Source organism: Myotis nattereri (assembly GCF_964212035.1).
Source record: "Myotis nattereri genome assembly, chromosome: 8".
Classification (NCBI taxonomy): Eukaryota; Metazoa; Chordata; class Mammalia; order Chiroptera; family Vespertilionidae; genus Myotis; species Myotis nattereri.
Window position 1 is genome coordinate 18,805,449 of NC_138083.1, and position 27,997 is coordinate 18,833,445.

The window sequence follows — 27,997 nt, forward strand, 5'->3', positions numbered from 1 at the left end:
ATCTCGTGACGTCACAGCTCGTGGCCATCTTGGACCCTGGCTAGGTAATAAATTTCGCCGCGCGACCGCACGCTCTTCCTTGAGACGCGCCTAGCGGGGATTGTTTCTGCCTTCGCGTCCCTCTCGCTGCCTTGTGGTCTGCGGCTCCCTCGTGGCCCGGAGCGAGGGTAGGCCCCGCGTAGCTTCTTTGCCCGGCTCCAAGATGGACGGGGGAGGCAGCTCTGGGGGAGCACGTGGCGTGCCGCTCGCCTTTCCTGGGGCTTCTGGGATGGTGGCGGAGTCCCGTGGCCTCCTGCCGCCGTGGGGCAGGGAGGCTAGCGGAGGCGGGGCCGCGGCCGCCCCTCTAGGCGCCCCGGCGGCGGCGGCCCAGCCTCTTCTTTCCTCGCACAGCCCGGCAGCCCGCGCTCGAGACCCGCGTCGCCATGGCCGCGGTTCCCGAGGTGCTGCAGCAGCAGGACGAGGACCGAAGCAAGGTGAGGCCTTACACTTGCAGGCGCCCGGCGGGAGGCCCGCCGGCCTCTCGGGGCCCCACACTTCTTCCCTCGTCGCAAGGGGGCTGTGGGGCCGCTCGCGTGCCCACGCGGGACGCACCTGCCGGGCCCCGAGCGCCCTTTGTTCTTCCTGAGGCTGAGAACAGACGCGGCACCGTGCCCAGCGGCCCGGTGTCCGGGGCCGAGCGGGCGCGGCGAGCCTCTGGAGCCCCGACAATGGGTTTTTACGTAAAGTTTTTTAAAACTGATCTTGGCTTCACGAAGACTGCACGGGGGACGTGAAATCCACTTACTATGCAACGAAATGCTTCCAAACTGCTCCCCCCCTCCACCTTGGTAAAACTCTTTTTTTGGCCTAAAATTTAGGCCTTAAATACGGAGGAAATTTCATCAAGTCAGAAATCTGAAACCTGTATCTTACAACTTTTATAAACGCTGAAGGCGTCGCTGCGGGAGTTGTGTGATTTTTTTAGTAGGTGCTCTAATAGTTGTTGAACTCGGTTTTTATTTTTAAAATTTGGGTGTTTATGTAAATTACCCCCATGCCACTTAAAGCTTGTGGTCTGGTAGGTAACGTGCAGTAAAATTAGTTTGCCGTAGCCAATTAAAGATTTAGAAACAAGCCCTGCTCTTTTTATTGACCCTTTACATTTGAATTAGCGTCGCACAATTCGCATCAGTTGGTATGAACCACAACGTTATGTGCAGAATCGTTAACACAGTTTTTCTGACAGAAGGGGGGGGGGGGACTTTAAAGCTACAAAGCACTGTTGGATTTAACCTGGAAGACGTCTTAAAAGGCCCGGCTGTGTTGGCCATCTTTGGGGAGAGACTCATCCAGTCTAAGTCCCAAGGAGGGCCTCCTGCTGTGTTAGTTACTCAAGTGCAACTTGGTGATGGGGGTAGTCAAGTCTTCCTGGGAGTATTTTTACTTGAAAGTTGAAAGAAGGAACTTGTTCTTTTTACTAAAACTGAAAGTGGGAACTTGAGACTACGATTCTTACCAGAACATTCCAAAGGTAGATTTCTTCCTACAAGTTTAGATGCTGAATAGGAATTTTGATAGCAATTTGATACACACACACACACACACACACACACACACTTCTTCCTTGACCCACAGTGTTTGAGTCTAAAACATCAGCTGTTTGAAAGTGCTCCACTGCTTCAGCGGGCCTTCCTGCTTGTTAGTATGGTTTATGGTAGCTGGAATTTAAAGTGCCCATCATTCTAACCCTCCAGCAAAATTGGAGGATTATGAAGGCTATTTCCTGCCCTCCTCCACGCCCCCAAACCTTGTAGTGGCTACAGGAAAAGGATTTATGTAGAATCATTTTCCTTCTATTTTTTTTTTAATGAAGAAATAAGGAAATAATAAACTTACTATAATATTGCCCTAACACGTGGCTTCATTTTGCTTTCTGATCTAATTTTTGTCCTGTGCTGTGTATCTTTAGATGGTTTTTACTGTTAACTTACAGGACGTTTTTTATAGAGAGGAAGGGAGAGAAACTTGATCAGCTGCCTCCTGCATGCCCCCTATGGTGAATGGAACCAGCGACCTTTTGGTCCATGGGAGACTGCTCAACCCACAGCCAGGGCCCGGGCAAGCCTCATAGATATGCCCTGACTGGGAATCGAATTAGAACCTGGTTCAACTCGTTCTCTACTGATGGAAAAGATTGTATTTTGATCTTTAAATTTGGAAAAATGGGATTTTTACCATGTGTCATCCCTGAAAAAGCGAAGGCATTAACAACAGTGGCTCCATCGTTATAGTTACCTAGTATTGTGCCACCGTCCGTGGGACATTCTCAGGTGTCTGGAGTTTTTAATGGGTAGTGGGGGAATGAGATCATGCAGAACCTCGTTCCCATAAAATAAGTTACCCTGGTCTCTAGTCATTTTGCACCTTCCAGGTTCTCAAGGCCTTCTGTTTGCCAAAAAGCCACTTAAATAGCTGGCATCATGGTTAGGTTCCCACTCCCAGATTCAGTGTATCCATCTGTTGTGATGAATCTCTTCAGTATTCCAGCAAACCCACCGCAAGTAGAGTATGGGTCCTGCTTGCCTACCAAGACTTTTTTTTTTTTAATGATTCTTAAATTGCTAATATACTGGAGTAAGTTTAGCATGTAGGAAAAGTTTTGCAAGGAGATGGTAGCCCTTCCCAGCCTGGTGGATGATGTCTCCTTGGAGCCTCATTAATGTTTATGCTGCTGCTCTGGTTTGCAGTTTTTTGTTAACTGGTGTGGAAATTGTCTCTAGGGACACTTGACTCCCAGTTTGAGTGGGAAGATGTCCTAAAGTTTGTTAGTGTAGGAACAGTACTAAACTTTGACAACTACTATGACAATTTCAAAATTATTAATTTTTGTGGACTTTCTTAATTTAATGGCTTGATATCGTTTTTCTTTTCTAAACTCTGAAAGTATAGGACTTATCAAAACTGCCCAAGTCTTAGTTCTGGATCAGTAACTTGTACACAGTGTCTTAAGATGCCCACGATCTCGCATTTTTTGGGCTGTAGGAAGAAATGGCCAAGGGAGACTTACAGAATTTTCTAGGTCCTGAGATCTAAATTCTCATTTGGTGTGAGACCTGGTAAATAACCAACATCTGATGTAGAGCTTGAGTTTAAACCAGGGTTTTACAGCCTGAGCATTACTGACATTTTGGGCTTGATAATCTGTCGTGGGGAATTGTCTTGTGCATTGTAGGGGTTTAGCAGTATACCAGGCTTCTGGGTGACAGTAGCTCTCTTTCCTCCAGTAGTGATAGTCAAAAATATATGCAGCCATTGTTAAATGTTCCTTGGGTGGGAATCACTGGTTTAAACTTTCCTTTTAAAAATGATGTGTATGAGTGGGTGAAGGTTGTGTTACAGAGGCTGATTTCAGTGTGCCAGTTTTTACATTTTTTGCAAATCTATGATTGATAAATTATAAGAAAATACATGCTGGCTCTAACCAGTTTGGCTCAATGGATAGAGCGTCGGCCTGCGGACTGAAGGGTCCCAGGTTTGATTCTGGTCAAGGGATGTGCCTTGGTTGCGGGCACATCCCGGGTAGGGAGTGTGCAGGGGGCAGCTTGTTGATGTTTCTCTCTCATCGATGTTTCTAGCTCTCTATCCCTCTCCCTTCCGCTCTGTAAAAAAATCAGTAAGATATATTAAAGAAAAAAGAAAATACATGCTGTACTGTTGACTTTGGGGGAATTAGCTCCCCCACCCCAATATTGAGGAACCTTATCAAAAGATGGTAAAAGTGTTTCTTCAGTGGGTCTGGGGGCAATTTAGGATTGCAGAGAGGCAGCTGTGTGTTAACTGTTGAAATGTAGTGCCTGCTTTGTATTGTGGAAACCTGAAGCTCTGATGTTACAGCACTCAAAACGTTGTGGACTAGAATTGAAGTTCACTAACAAACGTGCTGCAGAGTAGAACTTAGTTTAAAATCTTAAAAACATTTTGCTCTATTTATTGTCAGGGCCTGGTTGTTCGAGGAGATAAGGCAAAAATATTTCTGTAGCTTAGTACCCTTGAGATAGCGATAGCCATTGATGAAAGGGCATGAGTGAAGTGAGGTGGTAGGGAAACAACCCTTTAATGAACCCAATTTGAGGACAGTTGTAAGTTCTGCCTTTTAGAAGCAGTGAAGGAAGATGGCTGTGGAGGACATCTTGTCTCATGCATGTGGCAAACTTTACAAGTATAAATGGAAAGTTTCTCTGCCTGATCTCGCTTTCTAAAAAGCCTCACCTCCAACATCTGTTTATTTTCTGATTGGCCACTGAGTTAACTCTTAGGAGATAGCCCTTCTAAAAGAGGGACATGAAATTCATCAACTGTTTCATAACCCAAAGGCAAAAGCCAAGAGGGAGGAGAGTGTAAGTGCAGTTAGAGGCACAGAGGAAGGACTGCACTTCCTCAGTTCAGATACGGGATTGTTGGCTTAACTCTCCCCTCCTTCCTTCCCTTTTACAAATTTGGTGTAACTTTTTCAGGCACTGCTATGTGGTCTGTAGAGAAAAGTGTAATGTTCTCAGAATAGCTGCTTGTGGTATGCATTTTCTGCTTGAAGAGTATAGTTTGCTTGTTTTTGAGGGGCAGGCCTTTAACCATTCTAGTCACTGTTAATCGTGAGTACAAATGCAGAAGCCAACTTCTTGGGCTTTCACTTTCTTTTCTTTTTTTTAATATATTTTTATTGATTTTTTTTTTTTACAGAGAGGAAGGGAGAGGGATAGTTAGAAACATCGATGAGAGAGAAACATTGATCACCTGCCTCCTGCACACCTCCCCACTGGGGATGTGCCTGCAACCAAGGTACATGCCCTTGACCGGAACCGAACCTGGGACCCTTGAGTCCACAGGCCAACGCCCTATCCGCTGAGCCAAACCGGTTAGGGCTCACTTTATATTTCTTGAAGAGCAGTACAAAGCTACTGGTGAGTGATGAAATGAGGTAATGGAATATTTACATCTAAATGACTTGGGAAATGTGTGGTACCTTTGACTCAAAGCAGAGGGAATCTCATCAGGAAGCAGGCAGCCTTCTCTTTTCTCCATGCTTCCATTTGTGTCTCAAACTTATATAAGCTTAAGCTCAGATAGCTCTCTGGTGTTGCTGAATAATCTGGTGGTGGTGAAGGTAAATTTGTGTATTAAACCTATTTCCATTCATCTTGGTTTGATCATAAAGGTCAGGCAATGAATGTTCTTAAATATCCTCATCGACATGTGTACTAGTAGTGTGTAACATGTCAGGCTTGTAGCAGAGGGCTGTGGACTTGATATATCAAGGAACTTTGGGGAGGGAGCCTTCATAGAATTGGGTGGTAGTAGATAAAGGGCTTTGGCTTTGAATGGAAGAAAATTAATTTTTTATTTGTTCAACTCCTTCCTCCATAGCACCGCTGTGTTGATTCCAGTATAATTTCTGTGCTAGGAGTTCCTTAGATCATACAGTGTAACCCTTTCATTTTGTGAGCTCATTTGAAAATAATCCAGGTATCTAGTAATTAGTTAGATTTCTTGTAATGAATGTTAGTTAAGCCAATAATTCAACTTAATCTTTCTGGTTCCATGTTGGGATTTGACTAGTTCATGGGCTTTTGCAGCCTTGTGAAATGATGATTGAGTTTATCCATTCGCTGAGTACGCTGCACTGACCTTCTTCCAAGCCTTGGTTCCTGTTCTAGGAACTCAGGGTTCAGTAGCCTCCAAATGCCCTGCAGTCTGTGGTGTTCTACCATGGACAGCTTGTGTGTTGGTGGACTACCCGTAAGAATGGTTGGTGTCAGCAGGGATGGGTCCCTCTCGGGCCCATCTCACCAAGATGAGTGGTGGAAATCTGATCACTTGCTGTGGCCCTTTATCTAGTTTTGTTTTTTTTAAAGCTTCTGGCTAACTTCCGTAACTTTTATCTATATTAGTATACTGAGATCTAGAAGACTGGTTCTGTTATGATTGATACTGGTAGACCAAAGTTATATGAAGAAGGGAAGAATCTATTGTAGGTTGGGGAGAGGGGCAGGAAATGAGAAACAACTAGGTTTAAAAGCAGAGCTCATTGCTTATAGTCAGTTCAGTTATTTTCATGCACAGTGCTATAAGGAAAAGCTGGGATAGAACAGATAAGCAGGTTTTGGAAGAAAATGGTAACAAAAAATTTGAGTACCAGTACTTGGAACCATAAAGGAGGGATTTGGAGAAGGATAAAGGCATTAGAATTTCTTATAGAGCACTTCTTTCCTGTGAGTTGAAACAGTAACAAAGTAATATATATATCTGCTGAATGTACCTTCTCTGTTCTCCCTTGTAGGTTCTGAATTTCAGAATCTAGCTTTCCATGTTGTCCAATCACATATCTGCCCTTTGCCATCTGTGAACCATTAAATCTTTTAAAGAGTGAGCTTTGTAGATGGTGGTAAGCCTTGCACCAAAGTGAGTCAAAGTGAGATTTGGATCACAAGTGGTCTTTAGCTCAAAAGTCTGCAGAGTTGTCCTGCAGCCAGTATCATGTTCCCCAGCTGGGTTGGCTGATGAATGGGTGAGGAAGTGCATAGGGATTCTGTATCAGGTTTTCTCCTTTTCAGGCTCTTACCAAGTATTTAGAGTTTTTAAAACAGTTAAAATTTTGCTTTCTAAATAAAGCAGTGCTGTTTATCTTCCCCTCCCTTTCCGCCCCTCCCCCCCCCCTTTTTTTTCTTGTCACAAGATCATTGTAATCCTTACTATAAGGATTAATCGGGAAGGAAAGTATGTTGGGGGCTGAAACTCCATCTAAAACTTTTGGGTATATCATGCAATGGTTTCTATAGAAATATACAAAAGAAAGTCAGTTTTAAAACTTACATTTTATTGTTTGAGGATAGATGTTTTAAATTTGATTCTCAAATGACCTAAGGGAACTGGGAAATTGAAAAAGTGACATGACTTGGTTCTGAAGCCTGCTTTTCTCCACTGATTTAAACAGCCATTCTTGGCATTTTGACATCAGTAGCCCAACTTGGTATTGGCCACCAGGGCTAAGTAGTACTCTGGATGCTTATTTAGGGTAGGGGATAGAGCTGGGTGAATGGGGTACAACCCAGTTCTTATACTCTACATCCTGCTGATTTATTTAGCAAGTACTGTGGCGGAAGGCTGTGGGGTTTGGGTTTTGTTGACTAAGCATCATACTTGATGCTTCCGGAGTAAGGATTCTGTGCTGACTTAGAAGTTTTAAGCATTTCACAACTTTCTATTGATTTATTTGCTTCATTTTCTGGAGGGTTATATGCTAACTGTAGGTTATGTGTGTCTTCATTGCACTCATACCAAAAACAAACCAAAAACCATATTCCTATGGTAACAAGAAAGGAAGATAAGTAATATAGTAAATAATCTAGGCTATTAATTATATGGTTAGAGTTATGGGCAAAGAGATGAAGCCAGAAGATAATTGTTTGGTGGGATAAAAGCAGCTGGTAAAGTTCATTTTAGCTTTGATGCTTAAATAAACTATTTCTCTATTACATTCACCTTGGTCCTTCAATACCTAATTCTAAAGCTAGCCCATGTGGAGATCACAGGCTCATTAAGTTTGTCTGTCTTATAGTGAGCTAAAATAGAATTGTCAGCCTGTTTAGAAATTGAGAGATGGCTAGAAACCAGGATTTGAGACTTCTTTAGGAAATGGAATCTCAGGAAGCATCACAGTTGTTGCTGAGCTCAGGGAAATGTACCTTAAACCTGCCCCGTCTTTCTACCAAGGTCTGTTGGCCCTTTTACACCTGCCCGCTTTGTTCCTGTTCTGATTGACAGATACAAATATAAAATAGTATTCTCTGCAGTCAAATTTTAGTGTATATTTTGAGGTCTTTTGAATTTTGTATTTGCCCAGTGGTAAGTTATCGGAAGGAAGGAAGCTTTTATCAGAAATACGTCAGGAGAGTCACAGTTATGACAATATGAAGTACCCCTGACCTTGAGTCTTATCTTTGTTTGTAGAGATCTCATAAATGGACATAGGAAAATTAAGTCAAAATAAGCAAGTATTTCATAGGAGTCATCAGGAATTAATTTGGGAGAAGTATTTAGGTTGAAATGTCAGGGACTTAAATATATTGTGATCTTACTAATATACCTGATGTTAAAATCAAGTTCTGGCAGAACTTGAAGCTTGTTTCTGATTCGAAAGCCATTGTTACAGGACTAACTCTGATTTTTGCAATTTAAATTTTTTCTTAGTGCTTAAGGGAAAACGGGAGGTAACTGACAGTTTCTAAGATGTAGAAATAGAAGTTATGCATTTTTTTAGTGGATATATTTAATCTTTTTGATTAAACCTGATTGAACCCATTTTTCTAGTTTCAAAAGTTAAGTGTATCAGTCTTAGGTTGAACTTTTTATTTTGAAGAAAAGAATTCAAAATGAAATTTGGGAAATATCTCAGTATTCCTTGTTCCCTCATTCTCTTAACTCCAGTCTTCACTTGGCATTCTTCCTGTGTGCAATAATCGAGTGTTACGACATCTTTACTTTAGCTCTGGGGGGTGGAGGTGGTAAGACATGAGACGCTTATTTCATGCAGTTTAATGCCTTGTCTGTGTCATACCTTCACATTGACCATTACTCAGCGTGTCTGCTTTAAGAATTAGGGAATTTATCATACTTTAAATTCAGGACAAACACCATTTTAACCACTTTTTTTCCTTAACAGTCCATTTCTCCCCAAAATTCTTTTTAAACGGACAAACATGGAGTTGGGTGTTATTTTCCTCTGAATTCCTCTCACAAAATCTGTTGCTCTTGCTTCCAGGGCAGTGCTCACACTTGTCCCCTATGTGTAGCTAACGATGAGATTCTGCTAAGTAGGGCCTTTGTTAGTTTTTCAGTTCATTTCTCGGTGTCTAGATGAAACAATCCCTGGTAAATAGCTCTACTCTTGAGCCAGGTTTTTCTTATCTTTTTGACCTAGGATCCCATACCACATAACTGTTCTGTTTTACTAGTCTCGTCTTTCATATGAATGATCTGGTTAATGCCACTTGAGTATTCCTTGTAGTTTAGGCATTTATGTGAGAAGTTCACGATTTCATCCTGTCTAGTTCAAGCCTTCTTAATAATGGTTCTCTAGGTGTTTGATTAAAGAAATTTTTCATGCTGATATAAAATGAGTAATGCACATGATATTAAAATTAGAGTTGCTTTTTCAGATCACAGGAATACTTTGTACCCATCCATATATTTAAGATTTCCCTACAGTGTCAGATAAACTTAGATTTATCTCAGCTGACTTTGTTCTAAATGATCTCGTACAGGCTGCTTTTTAATTACTAGCTCCCATTTTTTGGAAGGATACTTTTTAGGACTAAGATGAATTTGAAACTAATGACCAAAAAATGTATTTCAGCTGAGATCTGTATCTGTGGACTTGAATGTTGATCCCTCGCTTCAGATTGACATACCTGATGCACTCAGTGAAAGAGATAAGGTCAAGTTTACAGTACACACCAAGGTAAGTGGTGGAATGGCTTCAATAATACAAACTGCTAGTTTGCAGCCTTGTTTTTTACAGTGGCTGTGAGAAGAGACTTCCTGAACTGAAATGGTTGCCATTTGTTTGCAATGTAGCACCACTGCTAAGTGAGCACCTCCCTCATCTTGTAGTGAGCCCCTAAATAAGTGTAATTGCTGCCGTGTTTTCCACTATGGTGGAACCCTAGGGCATTGCTGATGTTAAATGTGGCTTGTACACTGCTCTCTGAGGAAGGTACATCAAGCAAAGTGAAGCAGGCTGAACCATCTTCCTACACAGCTGAAGTCTTCCACCTTTGTTTTTTGTTTTTTTTAATTTGATTTTTTTATTGATTTCAGAGAGGAAGGAAGAGGGAGAGAGATAGAAACATCAAACAATGAGTGAGAATCATTGATTGGCTGCCTCCTGCACACCCCCTGCTGGGGATTGAGCCAGCAACCCGGGCATGTGCCCTTGATTGGAATCGAACCCGGGACCCTTCAGTCCGCAGGCCGACGCTCTATCCACTGAGCCAAACCGGCTTCGGCACCACCTTTGTTTTTAATTTGCATGTGTGGGAAGTGCTTTCTCATGTTTACCAAGTTCTTGGCCTTTGCCCCACTTATTTCTTGTGATTCAAAAGAGCTTTTTTATATTTTTGCTGCCAAATTTTTGTTTTTATAAATTTTAATTTTTTAAATTGATCTTAGAGAAAGGGAAAGAGAAACATCAATTTGTTCCACTTATTTATGCATTCTTTGTTCCACTTATTTATTCCTGACCAGGGATCAAACAGCCTTTGGCATATAGGATAACCAGCTGACTACCAGGCCAGGCCTGTCTCCACTTGAGGATTTGCTTTATTTGTTTTAGAGAGAGAGGAGGGGAGAGGGAGGGAGAAATATCAATTAGTGGCCTCCCATACATGCCCCAACCAGGGATTGAACCCCAAACCTAGGTATATACCCTGACCAGCAATCAAAACCACCACCTTTTTGGTGAAAGGGAAAAGACTCCCAACTAAGTCATCCGGCCAGGCTTGTTTCCATATTTTTAATTTGACAAAAAGCAGTATTAGTTCTTTCAGGAACACTTCCAGCCTCCTTTTCTCCTTACCTAGTAGTTAAAATGTTTTGAATACTTTTTCTATCCCAGGCGCTGTTGTAAAAGGTTTACATGGATTTGTTTTTTTATAACAACCTTATGTTTTATTATCCCCACTTTACAGGGCAGGAAACAGGAACTGATTTAAATAAAGCAAATAAATATCTATAAGGTCTTTTCCTATGTCTTTTTTTCTCTTAATACCTTGGTAGCTTGATTGGCATACCTCAATTAATCAAAAGGCAGTGTGAAGACTGCGTAATTATATCTGAGTTGACGTACAAGGTGGAAATTTGTGAAAAGAATTCCTTAAAGAACATGTTTAATCTTGGCTATGGCTTTTCATAGTGGTGGAGAGATTGTGTGTTGCTGCATTTTATTCTTTAGTGGATCTCATTGTGATGTTTTATTTAGGATTTTCCCTTAGTGCAGCTCAGGAAATTCAAGCCACTTTATCTAAAATAAATGGTAGTTACCAGTTAACTTCTCTTTTATTTACAGACCACACTGCCCACATTTCAGAGCCCAGAGTTTTCTGTTATAAGGCAACATGAAGACTTTGTATGGCTACATGACACTCTTTCTGAAACTGCAGACTATGCTGGGCTTATTGTAAGTGCATTTTGGAAAATAAAATAATTACTGAAGGATGTTTCTTCTACCTTGCTGTTCATTCTGTTTAGAGACTTTTACCCATTTTTCATCATGGATTGTGAAAGTCTGATTTCACCTGCCAACTAGAGTAGGTGCTAATCATTACTGTTAAAATCTAGAATATGAGATTAGTGTTGTAGCTATGAATGAATGGAAACATACAGTCTTACATTCTCAAATGTTGTAGTCTGCTTAAGGGATAAAGAAGGCAGTTCTTGTGTTCACCTCTTTAGAGTTAATGTATGGCTGCAGGAAGAGACCTTCTGATTTTATAGGAGTGTGGTTTGTACTGTCAGGCAGACTGAAGAATCTGGCAAAATAATTAAAATTAGTACTGAAACTTATGTTTAAGAACATTCCGTTCACTCAGTATTAGAATGTATTTTATTGTCCTCTGGAATTAAATTCTTTTTAAAGTCTGTAGACTATTATCTTGATGTTTCCTCATCAGCTCTATTTTAGTACTGATTGTTAATGTTTAAATTTTAAACATAAACACTATTGTACCCTACCAATTGTTCATAATAGATAAACTGAACAAGTGAGTGCCCAGTTTTGGGGAGGACACTTTTAAACGGCCAAAACCAATAAGGTTAAAAGAAAGACAGGTTGACCACAGGACTGGTGGCCTGTGTAGAAGCCCTAACTAGAGAATGTCACTGCTGGGACAAGAATGTTCATGAGTTACCTGCTCTGCTGCAGATTCCACCTGCTCCTACAAAGCCTGACTTTGATGGCCCTCGAGAGAAGATGCAGAAACTGGGGGAGGGCGAAGGGTCTATGACCAAAGAAGAATTTGCCAAGATGAAGCAAGAGTTGGAAGCGTAAGTGGATCTTAATGGGATGAGTATAGTAGTTACTAGTGCTGTCCTTTAAAATTGCATTTTGCAGAGTGTTGGGCATAGTTTTGAGCTTTAGACCTTGACTTCCTTGGGCCACAAGCACTGGTGAGAGTAGTTTTCCCCTATGTAGACCATACTTGTTATGGAATGCTGGTCTGGCATGGTGAAGTAAACCTTTCTGTTTTCATATGTAATTTTTTCAAGCTGCTGATAGTGTGCAGTTCTCTGAAGTTTGATTACTGGAAACATAGTTGAAACTAGATTGCAGTGAGTGCTGTTACAGAGAAGCATTCTGAATGATAACCACATTGCAGGATCAGAAGAAGTCCACAGGAAGTTTATTTTTCTTTGATTGTAATTTAATTCAAACAAAAATGGTTTTTTAATTCTGTATCATAGTTGGAGATTTGCACTAAAGTTTCTTGTGAAACCATCCTTGGTTTATATTGACTTCCTCTCCTCTTCTACCATCAGTGTATTGAACTTAGGTGCTCATTTCAGCACTTCCCATTCATGCTCTGCCCCAGACAGGTTCAAGGGGTTAGCCTTGGACAAGCTGCTACTGCTAGTTGCTCCCCTGGTTGCAAGTCGCATGGACACCTTTATCTTAGTTTATTTTTTAGAGAGTGGAAAGAGAGGGACAGGGAAAGAGACATCAATTGGTTGCCTCCCACAGGGAGGGGATCAAACCTGTAACCCTTTGATGTGTGGGCTTATGCTCTAACCACTGAGCACACAAGCTAGGGCTCTCTGGGACCTTTAGATAGGAGATGTATGCCTTAGTGGGAAAGAGGGGTGGGGGTGTGTTGAGATGGGGGAGAGTGCTGGGTCCTTTTATCTTGAGGGCTTTTAAAGGCTGGGAGTTTAGGGGAGGATCTCAATAGTATATTCATCAGTTGTATTATACTGATGCACCAAAATGAGATTTGTTCCCTTAACTTCATCTGTCCTTAGGTGTCGTATAATTTCTTATGATTCTGAGCCTTTTTAGTATCCGTGCTGTCTATACAGCTGCCAAATTAAAGGGTGTTTTTTTTGTGTGTGTGTGATTTTAAAGAAATCAATGTTCTGTTGGCTGCTAAATACCAGCAGTGTTTGCATGTAGATTCCAGGCTTTGTAGACTTGCTCCATCAACCCCAGTTACAATACCACTTTCCCTCTTTTGTTTATTCCATAGATTTCAAAATAGCAACTATCTTATTACTGAATTAGATATAAAGTTATACCAAAATGTTTAGGCCTTATTCAGATATTTTACTTAGTGGCATGAGCAGTAATTGGGTGGGGTAGTGCTTGCCAGTTGAGTGGTGCCAACTAAATGTCTTGTATGCTTCTCTTTTAGTGAATATCTTGCTGTCTTTAAGAAGACTGTATCCTCCCATGAAGTCTTTCTTCAGCGGCTTTCTTCTCACCCTGTTCTCAGTAAAGATCGCAACTTTCATGTTTTCCTGGAATACGATCAGGATGTAAGGCTTTTTTTTTTTTTTTTTAAGATTTCATTTTCATGATCCAGGAAAATGTACAAGACTATTCTTTAAAAATATATCTGATGCCCAGCTGGTGTGGCTCTATGGTTGAGTGTCTACCCATGAACCAAGAGGTCACCAGTTGGATTCCCAGTTGACACATGCCCAGATTGCAGGCTCCATCCCCAGTAGGGAGTGTGCAGGAGGTACCTGATCGATATTTCTCTCTCATTGATGTTTCTCTCTCTCTGCTCCTCTCCCTCTTTCTAAAATCAATAAAGATATATTTAAAACAAATAAGCTATAGACTTGATAAAAATAAAAATACTTGATACATATTGTTCAAAATTGACTTTTAGTGTTCTGAATTTCTTACCAACACAGTGGAAACCTTTAGTATGTGCCAATTCCTCTCCCTGGCAGATCAATTATGTAAGACATTTTTATAAAAGGCTAAAGATTATGACCTTTTTCCCCTTCCAAAGAATAGTTTTCTCTCTCAGTTAAGTTTGAAATTATTAGAAGAAACTTAAATCGATCCAAATTTGTTTTTTCTAGGCTACCTTTTTGTTGACAAAAGACTTGTATATTTGTTTTTTTAGTGTTTCTGTTAATATGTATGAAGCAAATCCCAACTTAGAAATTTCCTCAGTGTCTTCTAACCAGTGAAGTTTAATAAACATAGAACAGAACAAATTTTACCAAAAATTTAAAAGCCACTGGGATTTGGTGCCTAGCTGACGTGGCTCAATTGGTTGGAGTGTCATCCTGTACACAAAAGCAGCGATCGCCCACCAGTGTTTCATGAGGTCCAAAAGGTTGGCGACCACTGCACTAAAGGATCACAGTTCAACTCCCAGTGAGGACACATATCCAGTTGAGGGTTCTATCCCAGGTCAGGGTGCATGTGGGAGGCCACCGATTGATGTTTCTGTCTCTCCCTCTAAAATCAATAAAAAAGGTAAAGGGGGGGGGGAGGGACCCATCTTGTTGCCCAGATAGTTTTCAAAATATCTATTACATCATACTTTTAGAATTGTGACCTGGATTTAGGTTTAGCTATATATTCAATAGTGGTTAAGATGGAATTTGTCTTAATGTCTTTATCTTATGCGTGTGCCTATACTAGTAAACAGTCTTATTTGTAAAGTATTTAGGACTTACCCAGAAAAATATATTTACCATAAACTTCCTTTGACATTCTCTTTCTTCAGCTAAGTGTTAGGCGGAAAAATACCAAAGAGATGTTTGGTGGCTTTTTTAAAAGTGTGGTGAAAAGTGCTGATGAAGTCCTTTTTTCTGGAGTTAAGGTAAGTGGCTTTTAGCTGTTTAAGAAAATTCCTGACTTTGCATAGATAGGTGACCTTTTATTTCTTTAGAAAAGATATTTGTGAAATGAGTTTTTACAAAATATCCTGTTCTCTCCCTGGAGAAGGGATGAGAACCTTCTCACACTTAGCCTTTATTTTCTCCTTTTTTTTTGTAAGGAGAGAAGTGAAATTATTAAAAAAAGAAAATTGGCCACAAGGGCAGTCGTTCATCACGGTCTCCAGAACTGCACAGCCCATTTTGGTAGCCCCACACACGTGACATTTTTAGTTTTATTTATATGCTGGATTCCAAGGACTTGATGTGAAGAAAAGAATGTATTATATCTCACTGATAGTTTTGTTGTAGATAATACTGAGTTAAGTAAAATATTTAAAGTTAATTTCACCTGTGGCTACTAGAAAAATCTTAATGGCACATATGGCTTACACATTTATACTATTAAGTACTATTCTAGAAAATCAAATTAATATACAAGTCTCTCATTAACCTCATACGTGTGATTTATTCCTTTATTCCTCATCCCCCCTTTTAACTGTGTTACCTTAATAGCTACTATTTGGTATCTAACTTTGTCACTTGCGGGCTTGAGTAAGTAGCCTAGAATATAGGTGCTGAGTATCAGGGGCCTTGTTAGAAATTTGGAAGCTCTTTGGTGATCTCAGTGGCACAGTTTAAAGTGTGTGGGACTTAATCTGTACCCACATATTGCAGGGTGTTTATTGTCCCTGGCTGGTGCCCACCAGATTCCAGTATTGCCTCTCAGTCTGAAAGCAACCAAATTCATCCCTCCTCTACACACAGAGTATCTGAAGCTAGGTGGCAGCAAATCACTAAGCAGAACTATTGCTCTCACAGAATTGCTAGATCTTAGGATACCAGAGTGTTACTGGGCTTTGTTAAATGGTTCTTCAAAATGGTTCTCTGTTGACATTTCCTGCCATCACTTGACTTTTGCTGGTCTTAAGTGTGAAATGGTATTTTATCAATTTGTATTTACCTGGTCTGTATTGCTTAAGCTTATGCATGAGTTTATTTCCTTAATGTTTCTTCTAATTCAAAACACGTATTCATATTTTTAAGTTTTGCTTCTTAAATTTTTCCCCCCCTCTCCTTTTAGGAGGTAGATGACTTCTTTGAGCAAGAGAAGAATTTCCTCATTAACTATTATAATAGGATCAAGGATTCATGTGCAAAAGCTGACAAAATGACCAGATCTCATAAAAGTAAATATCATTCACCCACTAGCCACCTACCTTTGCTAATGTGCCAGTTCTGTTCATATAAACAAGGCTATTCTTGTTTCTACAGATGTTGCAGATGACTATATCCACACTGCAGCCTGCCTGCATAGCCTGGCTTTAGAGGAACCCACAGTCATCAAAAAGTAAGTTTTTGTTGGAAAAGCTATTCCCTAAATTCTCTAATCCAAAACTAGTAGGTGGTATGATTGAAAGTATAGTGAGTAGTGACTACATAATTTCAGTTCTCTTCAGTACAAGCTTATCAAAGGTAGATAAGATAGTTTCTAGTAGCTAAAATCTTATACACTCTCTGAACACACAGACACTTTGTAGCGGACTCAGAGGGCACTTCTGTACCAGACGTGATTATTGAGTCTGTATTACATGTCTCTACTACTTTTTGTTTTCTTTTTTTGAAGTTTGCCTTATATGTTCTGTTCCACATAGTTCTTGGCACTTTACTTGGCAATATCTTGGAAAGAGATTTGATGGAAGTGGTCATAAGGATAATGTAATGATCCCAGTCTGATCTTGAGCTTTTTAAAAATTTATATTTTTCAGTTTCTTTAGCCCAGCCATTTTTGGTATGATACAGTATTCTATTTAATACCTAGGCTTAGTATAACAGGCAGCGGTATTTCTGATTTGAAAGTGGAAGTCAGCTAATGGCAGAACCAAGATGAAATAGTTTATACTGGGGCACACCTGATGGTTCATTAGAACCTGACCTTGGTTAACACAGATTTAGCATTAGATAAAAATTGGGCCGAAACCGGTTTGGCTTGGTGGATAGAGCGTCGGCCCGCGGACTGAAAGGTCCCGGGTTCGATTCCGGTCAAGGGCATGTACCTGGGTTGTGGGCACTTCCCCAGTGGGGGATGTGCAGGAGGCAGCTGATCGATGTTTCTCTCTCTTCGATGTTTCTAACTCTGTATCTCTCTCTCTTCCTCTCTGTAAAAAAATCAATAAAATATATTTAAAAAAAAAAAATTGGGGACACACCCTGGCCAGTGTGACTCAGATGTTTGGGGTGTCATGTACACCAAAAGGTGGCGGCTTCAATTCCTGGTCACAGCTAGATTGTGGGTTTGATCCCTGATTGGGGCTCCTGGGAGACAACCAATTTGATGTTTCTCAGTCAATCTCTCTCTCTCTCTCTGTCGCACGCACACGTATAATATCAATAAAAAATACTGATAATTAAAATTGGAGCGCAGGTTCTTCATGGCAATATGGCTGAAGGGCGGTAGTGTACCAACAGGTTGATACCCATGATTACGACACTATAAGTGTGTTCAACTTTATAGTCATCTTCTCTACTAGAATGGGCCAAATCTAGTGGTGAAAATAATATTTTGATATGTAAATTCTAAAGCACCAAAGGCTAAGACTCCTGAATTTACCCATTCCTATATATATTTTAGGTACCTGTTGAAGGTTGCTGAGCTGTTTGAAAAACTTAGGGTAAGGATTTTTATTTTGGTTTTCATTATATATTTTATCTGTTGATATCTACTTTGATGATGATCTTTATTTTTTCTAAAAGAAAGTAGAGAGTCGAGTCTCCTCAGATGAAGATTTAAAGCTGACAGAGCTCCTTCGATACTATATGCTCAACATAGAGGCTGCTAAGGTAAGTTCTTTACGTCTGCCTTGCCATGACTTTTAAGAGGTGTGATGTTAGAGATTTTTGTTAAAAATGAAGGAGGATAGGAATTTGTCAGGATTGTTTATGTAAGTGATGAGGATCTAAACAGAGATGTAAATTGAGGCAAGCTTGAGTTACCAGAAATTGAGTTTATTGAGGAATGGCAATTTGGAAAAGGCATGCAACAATAGTAAGCTACATGTGAGTCTGGTGAGGGTGTGGAGCGGATTTATGGGCAAGGAGGGTACAAAGAGTGGGAAGTCTGTCCACGAAATAAATTCAAGCAGTAAGTTCATGGGTGGATGTTCATTGGTCAGGAGATTCTTCTGTAAATCAGGCATTTACAGGAAAGTAGCCTGTTAGTTCTTAAGTTCTGTTCTGTGGGCACATGCATGAGGTTCTTCATTTCATGTCTTTCAGTCTCATTTTAGATTGAAAATTTCCTACAGTTATGTATCTTTTTGTGGCATTGTATCCTTACCTTGTATTACTTGAGATCAATAGCGGTTGTACTTGAGAAGACAGATACATAAATAGTTTGGGGGTTATGAGTTATTTGTTGCAGTACATAACTGAAGACTTTCTGAAGGGGCTATTTCTGAGGCAGAAAAGGTTTTGGGATTTCTGAGTTTTACTGAATTGCAGTTGTCATTAAGCATTATTTATTAAAAAAGCAAGACTAATTGGGAGCAGAATGACTTTTTAGAATGAAACATGCATTCTCCACTGTCTACACAACCCTGAACAAAAATGTTTAAGTCATTTTTGTGTGAAATAATAAATCAGACATAAGATTAGATTGGGAAAATATGTAACAGAAAAATGCTGTCAGAATGTAGAAATTCATTATTTTACCCTTAGTTTAGTTTTGTTTTAGTTAATTTGTCATTTGGCATGTTTCTTTAGTCTTATATTTGGATTTTTTTTTTTTTTTACACATTCTTGACTATTCTTGACTATCTTTATATGAATTTAAGTGCTGATGATAAACAAATTTTTTTGCATATATACAAAGAGGGACATAATTGAATCTTAGATGTCTCTCATACATGCATACCTTTCCATTTTATTATAATTATTTTTTAATATATTTTTATTTCAGAGAGGAAGGGAGAAGGAGAGAGAAAGATCAATGATGAGAGAGAATCATTGATTGGCTGCCCTCCTGTATGCCCTCCAATGGGAATTGAGCCCGCAACCTAGGCATGTGCCCTTGACTGGAATCGAACCTGGGACCCTTTAGTCTGCAGGCTAATCCACTGAGCCAAACTGGCTAGGGCATAACTTCCCATTTTAGATATTAAGGTAACTTTTACTTTGCTGCAACATTGCTAAGAATATTTCAGAGTAGTTCCTCAGGGTAGACTTCCAGAGGCAGGGTTCTCTGGATAAGGTTATAAGAATGTTCTAACTACCTCATTGCCCACTTTGCATTCTATCTGCATCATTTGACTCACCTTGCAGTCATTGCACATGTTCAATACACAGTGGTTAATTTTCTGAAATTACTTTCTTAGAAAAAGAAATCCTTCAGTTTTCACTGTTGTTTTTTTTTCTTTTGACTCACATGAACAATTCGGAAAAAATTCTCAGTAATGCCATAAGAGTTCCTCCAAGACTGATCTTGGAATTAAAAAAATAATGGGGTTGGGGGGGGGGGTCATGAAGTAGACTAGATGTTGACATTTCAGGTAGTGCATTGGCACTAGAGTACTTGGGATATTTTACCATGTTTTTATCTGTTAATTTTCTTCTCAGGATCTCTTATACAGGCGTACCAAAGCCCTCATTGACTATGAGAACTCAAACAAAGCATTGGATAAGGCCCGGTTAAAAAGCAAAGATGTCAAGTTGGCTGAGGCACACCAGCAAGAATGCTGCCAGAAATTTGAACAGCTTTCTGAATCTGCAAAAGAAGGTAGAGCAGGCCACTCTTTACCTTTACCTTTTACATTTTACTTGTAAACTAGAGGCCTAATGCATGATATTCATGCAAGAGTAGGCCTTCCCCCAGCTGCTGGCACCAGCTTCCCTCTGGCACCCAGGACCCGGGCTTCCCTTGCACCCCAGCTTCCAGAAGGATGTCTGGTGTAATTAGCATATTAGGCTTTTGTTATTATAGATTATTGCAACCTCACTGAGAGAAGTTGCACAAATAGTGCAAAGAGCACATACGTACATCCTTTAGTTGTGGTCACCTACCTGTCCACAGTTGTTCTTTCTGTTTTCTAACTTGGCACACTTGCTCCCATGTGAGTGTTTTTATAACTGCATTAGAGTCCCAGAGCACGAAATCACGCAAGTCCCAGACCCAGCGCTCCACGGGACCCATCAGTGCACCTCCTGGTGACCGGTCTTTGGATGTTATGGCGTTTTGGCCACAGGCCTTTTATAATATACACTAGAGGCCCGGTGCACAAAAATTTGTGCACTCGGGTGGGGGGGGAGTCCCTCAGCCCGGCCTGTGCCCTCTCGCAGTGTGGGACCCCTCGGGAGATAACGACCTATTGGCTTAGGCCTGCTCCCGGGTGGCAGAGGGGTGCAGCCCCTGGTCGGTCTCAGAGCAGGGCTGATTGGGGAGTTGGGGCGCCACCCCCTGTCATGCACAGAGCAGGGTGGATCGGGAGGTTGAGATGCTACCCTCAGTCACGCTCAGGGTAGGGCCCATTGGGGGGGTTGGGGCACTGCCCCCTGTCACACTCAATGCAGGGTCGAAGGGAGGTTGCGGTGCCACCCCGTCATGCACAGAGCAGGGCCCATCAGGGGGTTGGGGCGCCTCCACTGTCACACTCAGGGCAGAGCCGATGGGGAGGTTATGGCTCTACCCCGTTAAACACAGAGCAGGGCCCGTGGGGGGGGGGGCGTTGGGGCGCCGCACCCCATCACACACGGAGCTGCAGGGTGATCAGGGGGTTGGGGAGCTCCCCCCTATCAGGCACAGAGCAGGGCTGATCAGGGGGTTGGGCGCCTTCCCCTGTCACGATCAGAGCAGGGCGGATAGGGAGGTTGTGGCCCCGCCCCCTGTCACACATAGAGCAGCAGGGTAATCAGGGGGTTTGGGCGCTGCCCCCTGTCACGCTGATCCCGGTGCCGGGAGGCCTCACGGCTCCGCTGATCCCAGTGCTGAGAGGCATATTACCCTTTTACTATATAGGATAGAGGCCTGGTGCACGGGTGGGGGCTGGCTGGTTTGCCCTAAGGGTGTCCTGGATCAGGGTGGGGGTCCCCACTGGGGTGTCTGGCCAGCCTGGATGAGGGACTGATGGCTGTTTGCAGCTGGTCACACACCCTTCAGGGTGGGGGTCCCCATAGGGTGCCTGGCCAGTCTGGCTGAGGGGCTGAGGGCTGTTTTCAGGCTGGCAGGTGACTGAAGCTCCCAACCGCTCCTTTTTTCCTTTTATTCTGGGCCAGCTCTAGCTCTTAGGCCTCGGCTGCTGAAAGCAGGTATCTGGTTTGTTTGGGTTCTATAATCGAAACGCTGTTTCAACTCCAGCTCTGAGATCCCAGCTGGCTGAAAGCAGGTTTCTGGGGTTTTGTTTAGCTTCTATATTTGTAACAATGTTTCAAACTGCAAGCTCAGAGGCCGGCAGCAGCAGGTGGGGAACGTTGGTTTCCTCCATCACTGAAGCAAGCAAGCCTCATGTTTGCTTCAAGCTGCCTGGCTGCCGGCCGCCATCTTGGTTGGCAGTTAATTTGCATATCGCCCTGATTAGCCAATGGGAAGGGTAGCGGAGTGACACCAATTTGCATGTTTCTCTTTTATTAGTGTAGATTGGTGCTTTTTTTTTCAACCGTTTGAGTTTGCAGTTAAGTTTTATGTATTATAGTCTTTCTTTCCTAAATGTTTGTGCATTTTTTATTTTATTTTTGAGTTTTTTATTTTATTTTTAAAAAAATATATTTTGATTTTTTTACAGAGAGGAAGGGGGAGGGATAGAGAGTTAGAAACATCGATGAGAGAGAAACATGGATCAGCTGCCTCCTGCACACTCCCTACTGGGGATGTGCCCGCAACCAAGGTACATGCCCTTGACTGGACTCGAACCTGGGACCTTTGAGTCCGCAGGCTGATGCTCTATTCACTGAGCCAAACTGGTTGGGGCTGTTTATTTTTTTAAAATATAATTTGCCTTTTTGAAGACCATTGTCTCTTATTAAAAATAGAATGCTACTTTTTGGTTGGTTTATTTGCTCGTTAGATTCCAGTTATCCATTTCCAACAGAAAACTATATAAATAATGTGCTTCTTTAGGGTATGGTATCTGAAAGTATTAATTTTTATTACCTAGACATGTGTTGTTATATTTCTCCACTGTATAGTTGATATTTTTTTTTCTATGCCACTAATTACTAATTCACGGGGAGACAATTTAAGACCATGCATATATCTTATTCATCAAACTTTTCCCCTAAATGTAGCTTATGTTGGTTCTTGCCTGAACCAACCTCTACCCTTGTGGTTGTATGAGATTTGGGAGGTGATTGGGTGCTAAATATGCTCATTGATTCTGGAGAATCTCTGCTTCGGGGCCCTTGTGCTGACAGCGAGGAAATAATAGGGATGTGTGCACACATGTGCACGTGCATTTGGCTTCTCTCTCCCCTCAAAATTCATAAATCCATGTTGATGATGTAGTTCCAGTCCATGTCCACAGGGCTTTTCTTGCCTTCCCCCATTTTTGCTTTGAGGTGAGATGGTGCACCATGTAGTCTTTTCTTAAGGGCTCTCACTGCCCTATAGTTCTTAGGGTCCATGGAACATGCCAAACCAAAAAGTAAAGAATGTGTCTTTTAGAACAAACTTAATTATAGTGAGTCTATACTTGACACAACTTAAAAACATGTTCCTACCCCCCTCAAAACTCAGGTTCCTTTGAGAAATCCAAATCATTTTAAGACTTTGTTTTCTCAACTTTTTTCCTTTCCTGTGGTTTAAAAAATCTAATCATATTTGGAAGTGTCCTGATAGTAGCTGTCCATGAACAGTAGTACAATTCTCCTTTGTCTTGGCTCATACGTATTCAAGACTGTAGTGCCTTAACTATAAGGAGCAGAATTTCTCTGTACAAAAACTGCAGATGGCATGCAGGCACACAGGTGGCTGTCTTTTAAATTCTTTCAAAAGGAACCTCCTTTAAAAAAAGGTTTCATTGATTTTAGAGAAACAGCACTGATGGGAGAGGATCATCAAACCTTCTTATTGCCCTATTCTTCTTGCCCATTTTAGCAGCTAATTTAAATTTATAAGGAACACACTTTAAAATGACTTGAGTTAAAATCTTAGATTATTTTATAGGCCAATGATGGCGAACCTATGACACGCATGTCAGAGGTGACATGCGAACTCATTTTTTTTGGTTGATTTTTCTTTGTTAAATGGCATTTAAATATATAAAATAAATATCAAAAATATAAATCTTTGTTTTACTATGGTTGCAAATATCAAAAAATTTCTGTATGTGACATGGCACCAGAGTTTTTTCAAAATGCTGACACGCTGAGCTCAAAAGGTTCGCCGTCACTGATACAGGCCAAAGTTTAGTGGCTCTCAGAGTTTTAGAGAAGGGGATTAAAGAAAAAAAGTTTTTAAATGGTGCCAATTTAGGCCTGTCCTTATTGCTTAAGGTTGTTCCTGTGTTACAGATTTTATCCTCTTTATTCAAATTACTAGTGGCTCGGTGCATGAAATTCGTGCATGGGGGGTGGGGGGTTGTTCCCTCAGCTCAGCCTGCACCCTCTCCAATCACACCCTATGGGATTGGGCCTAAACCGGTGGTCATACATCCCTCTTGTAATCTGGGACTGCTGGCTTCTAACCACTCACCTGCCTGATTGCCCCTAACTGCCTCTGCCTGCTTGCCTGATCACCCCTAACTGTCCTCCCTTGCCGGCCTGGTTGCCCCCAATGGCCCTCCCCTGCTGGCCTGATAGCCCCTAATGGCCTCTGCCTTGTCCCCCACCACCATGGCTTTGTCTGGAAGGAAGTCGGATGTCTGGAAGATGGCAGGTAGACCCGGTCTAATTAACATATTACCCTGTTAGTATTATAGGTAGATTATAAGGATAGGATTGCTTAAAAAGGGTGAAAGCCTTTAAAACCCTCAGCCCCCACTGCCTTCGCAGTTCACCCAGATTTGGTTCTGATTGGTTGGTTTCTATGCCAGTCAGCAACTCCAGGCATATCAACGGGCCTGATCAGAGAGGCGGGGCTGATTAGCAGCCCCAGCAGAGGCCTAAGAAAGAGGCTGCGTGGCTGCTGGCCAGGCCTCGAGAGAAAGAGAGGCAAGGGCTGATCAACAGCTGCCACAGCGGCCTCTCTTTAGGCCCCTCTGGGCCTGATCCGCAGCCCCCTCGGCAGTCAGTGCTGGGTCACAGCAACCGAAGCAGCACAGTCAGTGCTGGGTCACCACGGCAACCTAGCACTGACTGCAGGACTGACTTCCAGTTGGTCGAGCCTTCAGTCGTTTTGGATGTTACGGACCCTGGATTTTTATATATTAGGATAAGCCTGGGTGTATGATATTTAAAAGTACCATATTACAGACCATTCAGAGATTAACGGGTCTTAACTTTAGTCCCAGTTCTTTGTAAGATATGTGGCTGACGGATTTGAGTTATTTGAATGAGCATAGAGAAACAATGGTGTGGGGAGACAGAAGGGTTAGTGTGTAGAGTCTTGATCCTGGGGAGCTTATCTTGACATCTGGGAAGACCCATTTAGCCAAGATGTGGCTATTAACACATCAGTATAAAAATTTTGTGTATGAGTTTTTAGTTTTTAATGTGGCTGCTTGCATTATACTTCCATTGGACAGTGCTGTATAGACATGGTACGAGTGGATAAATTTGCTCCTAAGTACCCTACCGCACCAATTAGAGCAGGGAAGGGTTTTCAGAATTTAAAAAAAATGTCCTTATGCCCAAACCGGTTTGGCTCAGTGGATAGAGCATTGGCCTGGGGACTCAAGGGTCCCAGGTTCGATTCTGGTCAAGGGCATGTACCGTGGTTGCGGGCACATCCGCAGTGGGGAGTGTGCAGGAGGCAGCTGATCGATGTTTCTCTCTCATCAATGTTTCTAACTCTCTATCCCTCTCCCTTCCTACTCTGTAAAAAATTAGTAAAATACATTTTTTAAAATGTCCTTAAAAAAAAGCCGTTGGTTCAAGTATCTGTGGCTCACCACCTCCCAACCCTCTGTCTACAAACTTTGGTTAAGGACAAAGCTGCTCATCCTAGAGATTCTCCAATAGTCCTCTGAATTTTGATTCTTCAGTGATTGAGTGGTGTTGCTTATTTAAAGGTAATGGCAAGCATAATACAGTGTCCATAGAATGGGATGTGTACTAATTGCAGAAATAATAGAAATGTGAGAAAATATGGCAGTGCTTCAAAGCTTTGGAGATCATTTATTTGTAAGAATGATATTTGGAAGTTAAAGATGAAAATTGTTAACTTTTTTTGAAACTTTCTCTTTTGTAGAACTAAGCAATTTCAAACGAAAGAGAGTGGCAGCATTTAGAAAGAATTTAATTGAAATGTCTGAACTGGAAATAAAGCATGCTAGGGTAAGTATTCAGATTAAGCCAACAACTTTTTCGGGTTTTTTGTTGTTGGTTGTTTGTTTGTTTTTAGTTATTTTCCAGTTATCCCAATATCTTTAAGCAGGTGGGGTTTGCTTTGTGGCTTTAATCCCCTGTAGTGTAGGTGGGAGCCAGTTGTTACAGTATGTTTATCTACTGCAAAACAAATTCATAATGTCTTGGTGAAACACTGCTTTTGAAAAGAGCATTCTTGATGGTGGCTACCCTGCCTCCTTCTCAAAGTTCTGTAGACCACACTTTGAAGAATCTGTTCTAATAATTTGTGAACACACCTATCATACCATTTTACAGCTCTTAATTATCTGGAGTTTTCATGGAAAACAATTTTTAAAATAAATTGTCATTAGTTTTGCTAAATGTCTTCTGATACTCCTTTTTGGTTTAGAAAGGAAGAAAAATATATATTGATGTCTAGCTTAATTTGCACAGAAAAGTTGGAGAACAAAGGTTTTCAATGGTGGGTGCACATTAGACTTTACTAGGGAATTTTTAAGACTTTTTGCTGCCCAGGCCCATTCACTCAGAACTTCTGGGTATGGTTTTCTTGGGAGGTTCTGGGGTACAGCTGAGATTGGCCCCCCAAAAGTGCTGTCTGGTCCAGGGCCCCTGGGTCAGCCCTTGGGGCAGTAGGGAATTGGAGGAGGGAACTGTCACCAGCCATCAGCATTGGTTAAAGCAAGAAGACTTAGAATTAGAGCATTTGTGTGTTTTGAATTCCTTTATTGTCACTACAACATAGATGTGTTTATTCACTTGTCTGTTAAGTTCAGGTCCTTTTAAATTGGAGTTTTAAAGTATCATACATAAATTATACCCATAATGTTCTGGGTATTTTAAGTTTTCTGAATTCTTTAAAGTGAGAACTATGAGACAATTTGTGCGAAGTCCTATATAAATATTTATCATTTGTTATCTCATTTAAAATTCCACCCATAACTAATGTTTAGCAAGTTTAAAAAGTATATATATTTTTTTATTTATTTAAAAATATTTTTTAAAAATATTTTTATTGATTTTAGAGAACGAGAGGGAGAGATAGAAGCATCAATGATGAGAGAGAATCATTGATCGGCTGCCCCCTGCATGCCCCCTAGTAGGGATCGAGCCCGCAACCCAGGCATGTGCCTTTGGCCAGAATCAAATCTGGGACCCTTTAGTCCACAGGCCTATGCTCTATCCACTGAGCCAAACTGGCTAGGGCTGCATCTTTTTATCTAGTCTCCTCAAGGCCTTTATCTTCAAAGAACAACTTACTTATGTAGTAGTTAGGTTAATTCACTTAAGCAGAATTAGCATGACTGTGTTTGGTGCAAACCTGGGGCTGGGATGGTGGAGGTGCTGGAACTGCATCCACTAGCTCTTTAGCTGTGAGCAATCCCAGACCTCTAAGGGAGAGGATCTTACCAACATGAAATTGGGTGAGAAGGATTGTAGACTAATTCATTTGTGATTTTAAATTTTTTAAAAAAATTGATTTTAGAGAGAGGAAGGGACAGAAAAATTGATGTGAGAAAAATATTGATCAGTTACCTCCCACATGCACCCCAACTGGGAATTGAGCCCAGCACCTTTTGGTGTATAGGACGATGCTCCAACCGACTGAGCCACACCAGCCAGGGCTGATTAAGTTGTGATTTAATGAAGTAAAACACCAACCAAGTTTGACTGGCTTTAAATCTTGAGAAAAGCTAGGTCGATGGGTTTGAGTTTAATTCTTACAGACATGTAGGAAGTCTTGGATTCGATTGGCTCATTGTTCTGCCTTGACTTGTTTTTCTTCCAGAACAATGTCTCCCTCTTGCAGAGCTGCATTGACTTGTTCAAGAACAACTGATCTGCCTTTTCTCTGAATGAAGGATATGAATGTGAAAGCCAGCATCACTTGCACTTAAATCATTACCACAGAAGATTTATTACCTTTGACTTTCTTTAAAATTATGTTAATAAACATTTTGATTTCTAAAAGTCTTAACACTTAACCATGTTGGTTTAAAAATATTTCTGTTACATGCTCCTTCAACATAACTGATCTTTTCTTTACGCAGTTAACTCAAAATGGGCAGAATCTAAAAGTGGGTTCTCTAATTTGTCTTTACTTATGAAGAAAGGGTGCAGGAAATATGTGCCTTCTGGAAACAAGTATAAGCAATTGCCTGGCACATGTAGTCTCACTATTTCATGTGCCCTTGTCCCTACAAACCAGTTATTTTAGGGTAGGTGCCAGTTACAACAACTAATTCAGCTATACTTGTCCTAGGTAACAAACATTCCATTCCTTAATTAGGTAACTTTCCCTCTTACTCAGTTCTTTAGTAGTCATGTTTGTGCTATAACCAGCAAGAATGCCTCATTTGTCTTTCTGTACCCTTTGCAGCACCATTTTTGTAGTTGGAATATAAATATTTGAGAGAAATATCTTAAGGGTATAAAAATCAATTTGGTTTGCTTCAGAAAATGGCCAGATCATCTTGTTACGAAAGATGTGGGCGGTGGATGTTTGTGTTTGGACATTTTATAAAGTGTATAATAAAATAACAAACTATGATATATGGAGTGTTTTTGTGGAAAATAAAGCCCAAGATTGCAGTTGCAGCTCAGTCTTGGCAGTGGTGAA

At 41.1% G+C, this 27,997-nt stretch overlaps 1 protein-coding gene across 1 annotated transcript; it reads left to right on the forward strand.

Annotated features, from left to right (window-relative positions):
- The first annotated feature begins 13 nt into the window (after positions 1–13).
- Positions 14–27,997, forward strand: SNX5 (sorting nexin 5). Its single transcript, XM_081097228.1, has 14 exons — positions 14–167; positions 391–473; positions 9,389–9,493; positions 11,099–11,209; positions 11,954–12,075; positions 13,437–13,560; positions 14,775–14,870; positions 16,010–16,115; positions 16,201–16,276; positions 17,558–17,597; positions 17,680–17,766; positions 19,540–19,699; positions 25,262–25,347; positions 27,167–27,997. The coding sequence occupies exons 2-14, from the start codon at positions 423–425 to the stop codon at positions 27,215–27,217; spliced, it is 1,215 nt and encodes a 404-aa protein (XP_080953354.1). The 5' UTR covers positions 14–167; positions 391–422; the 3' UTR covers positions 27,218–27,997.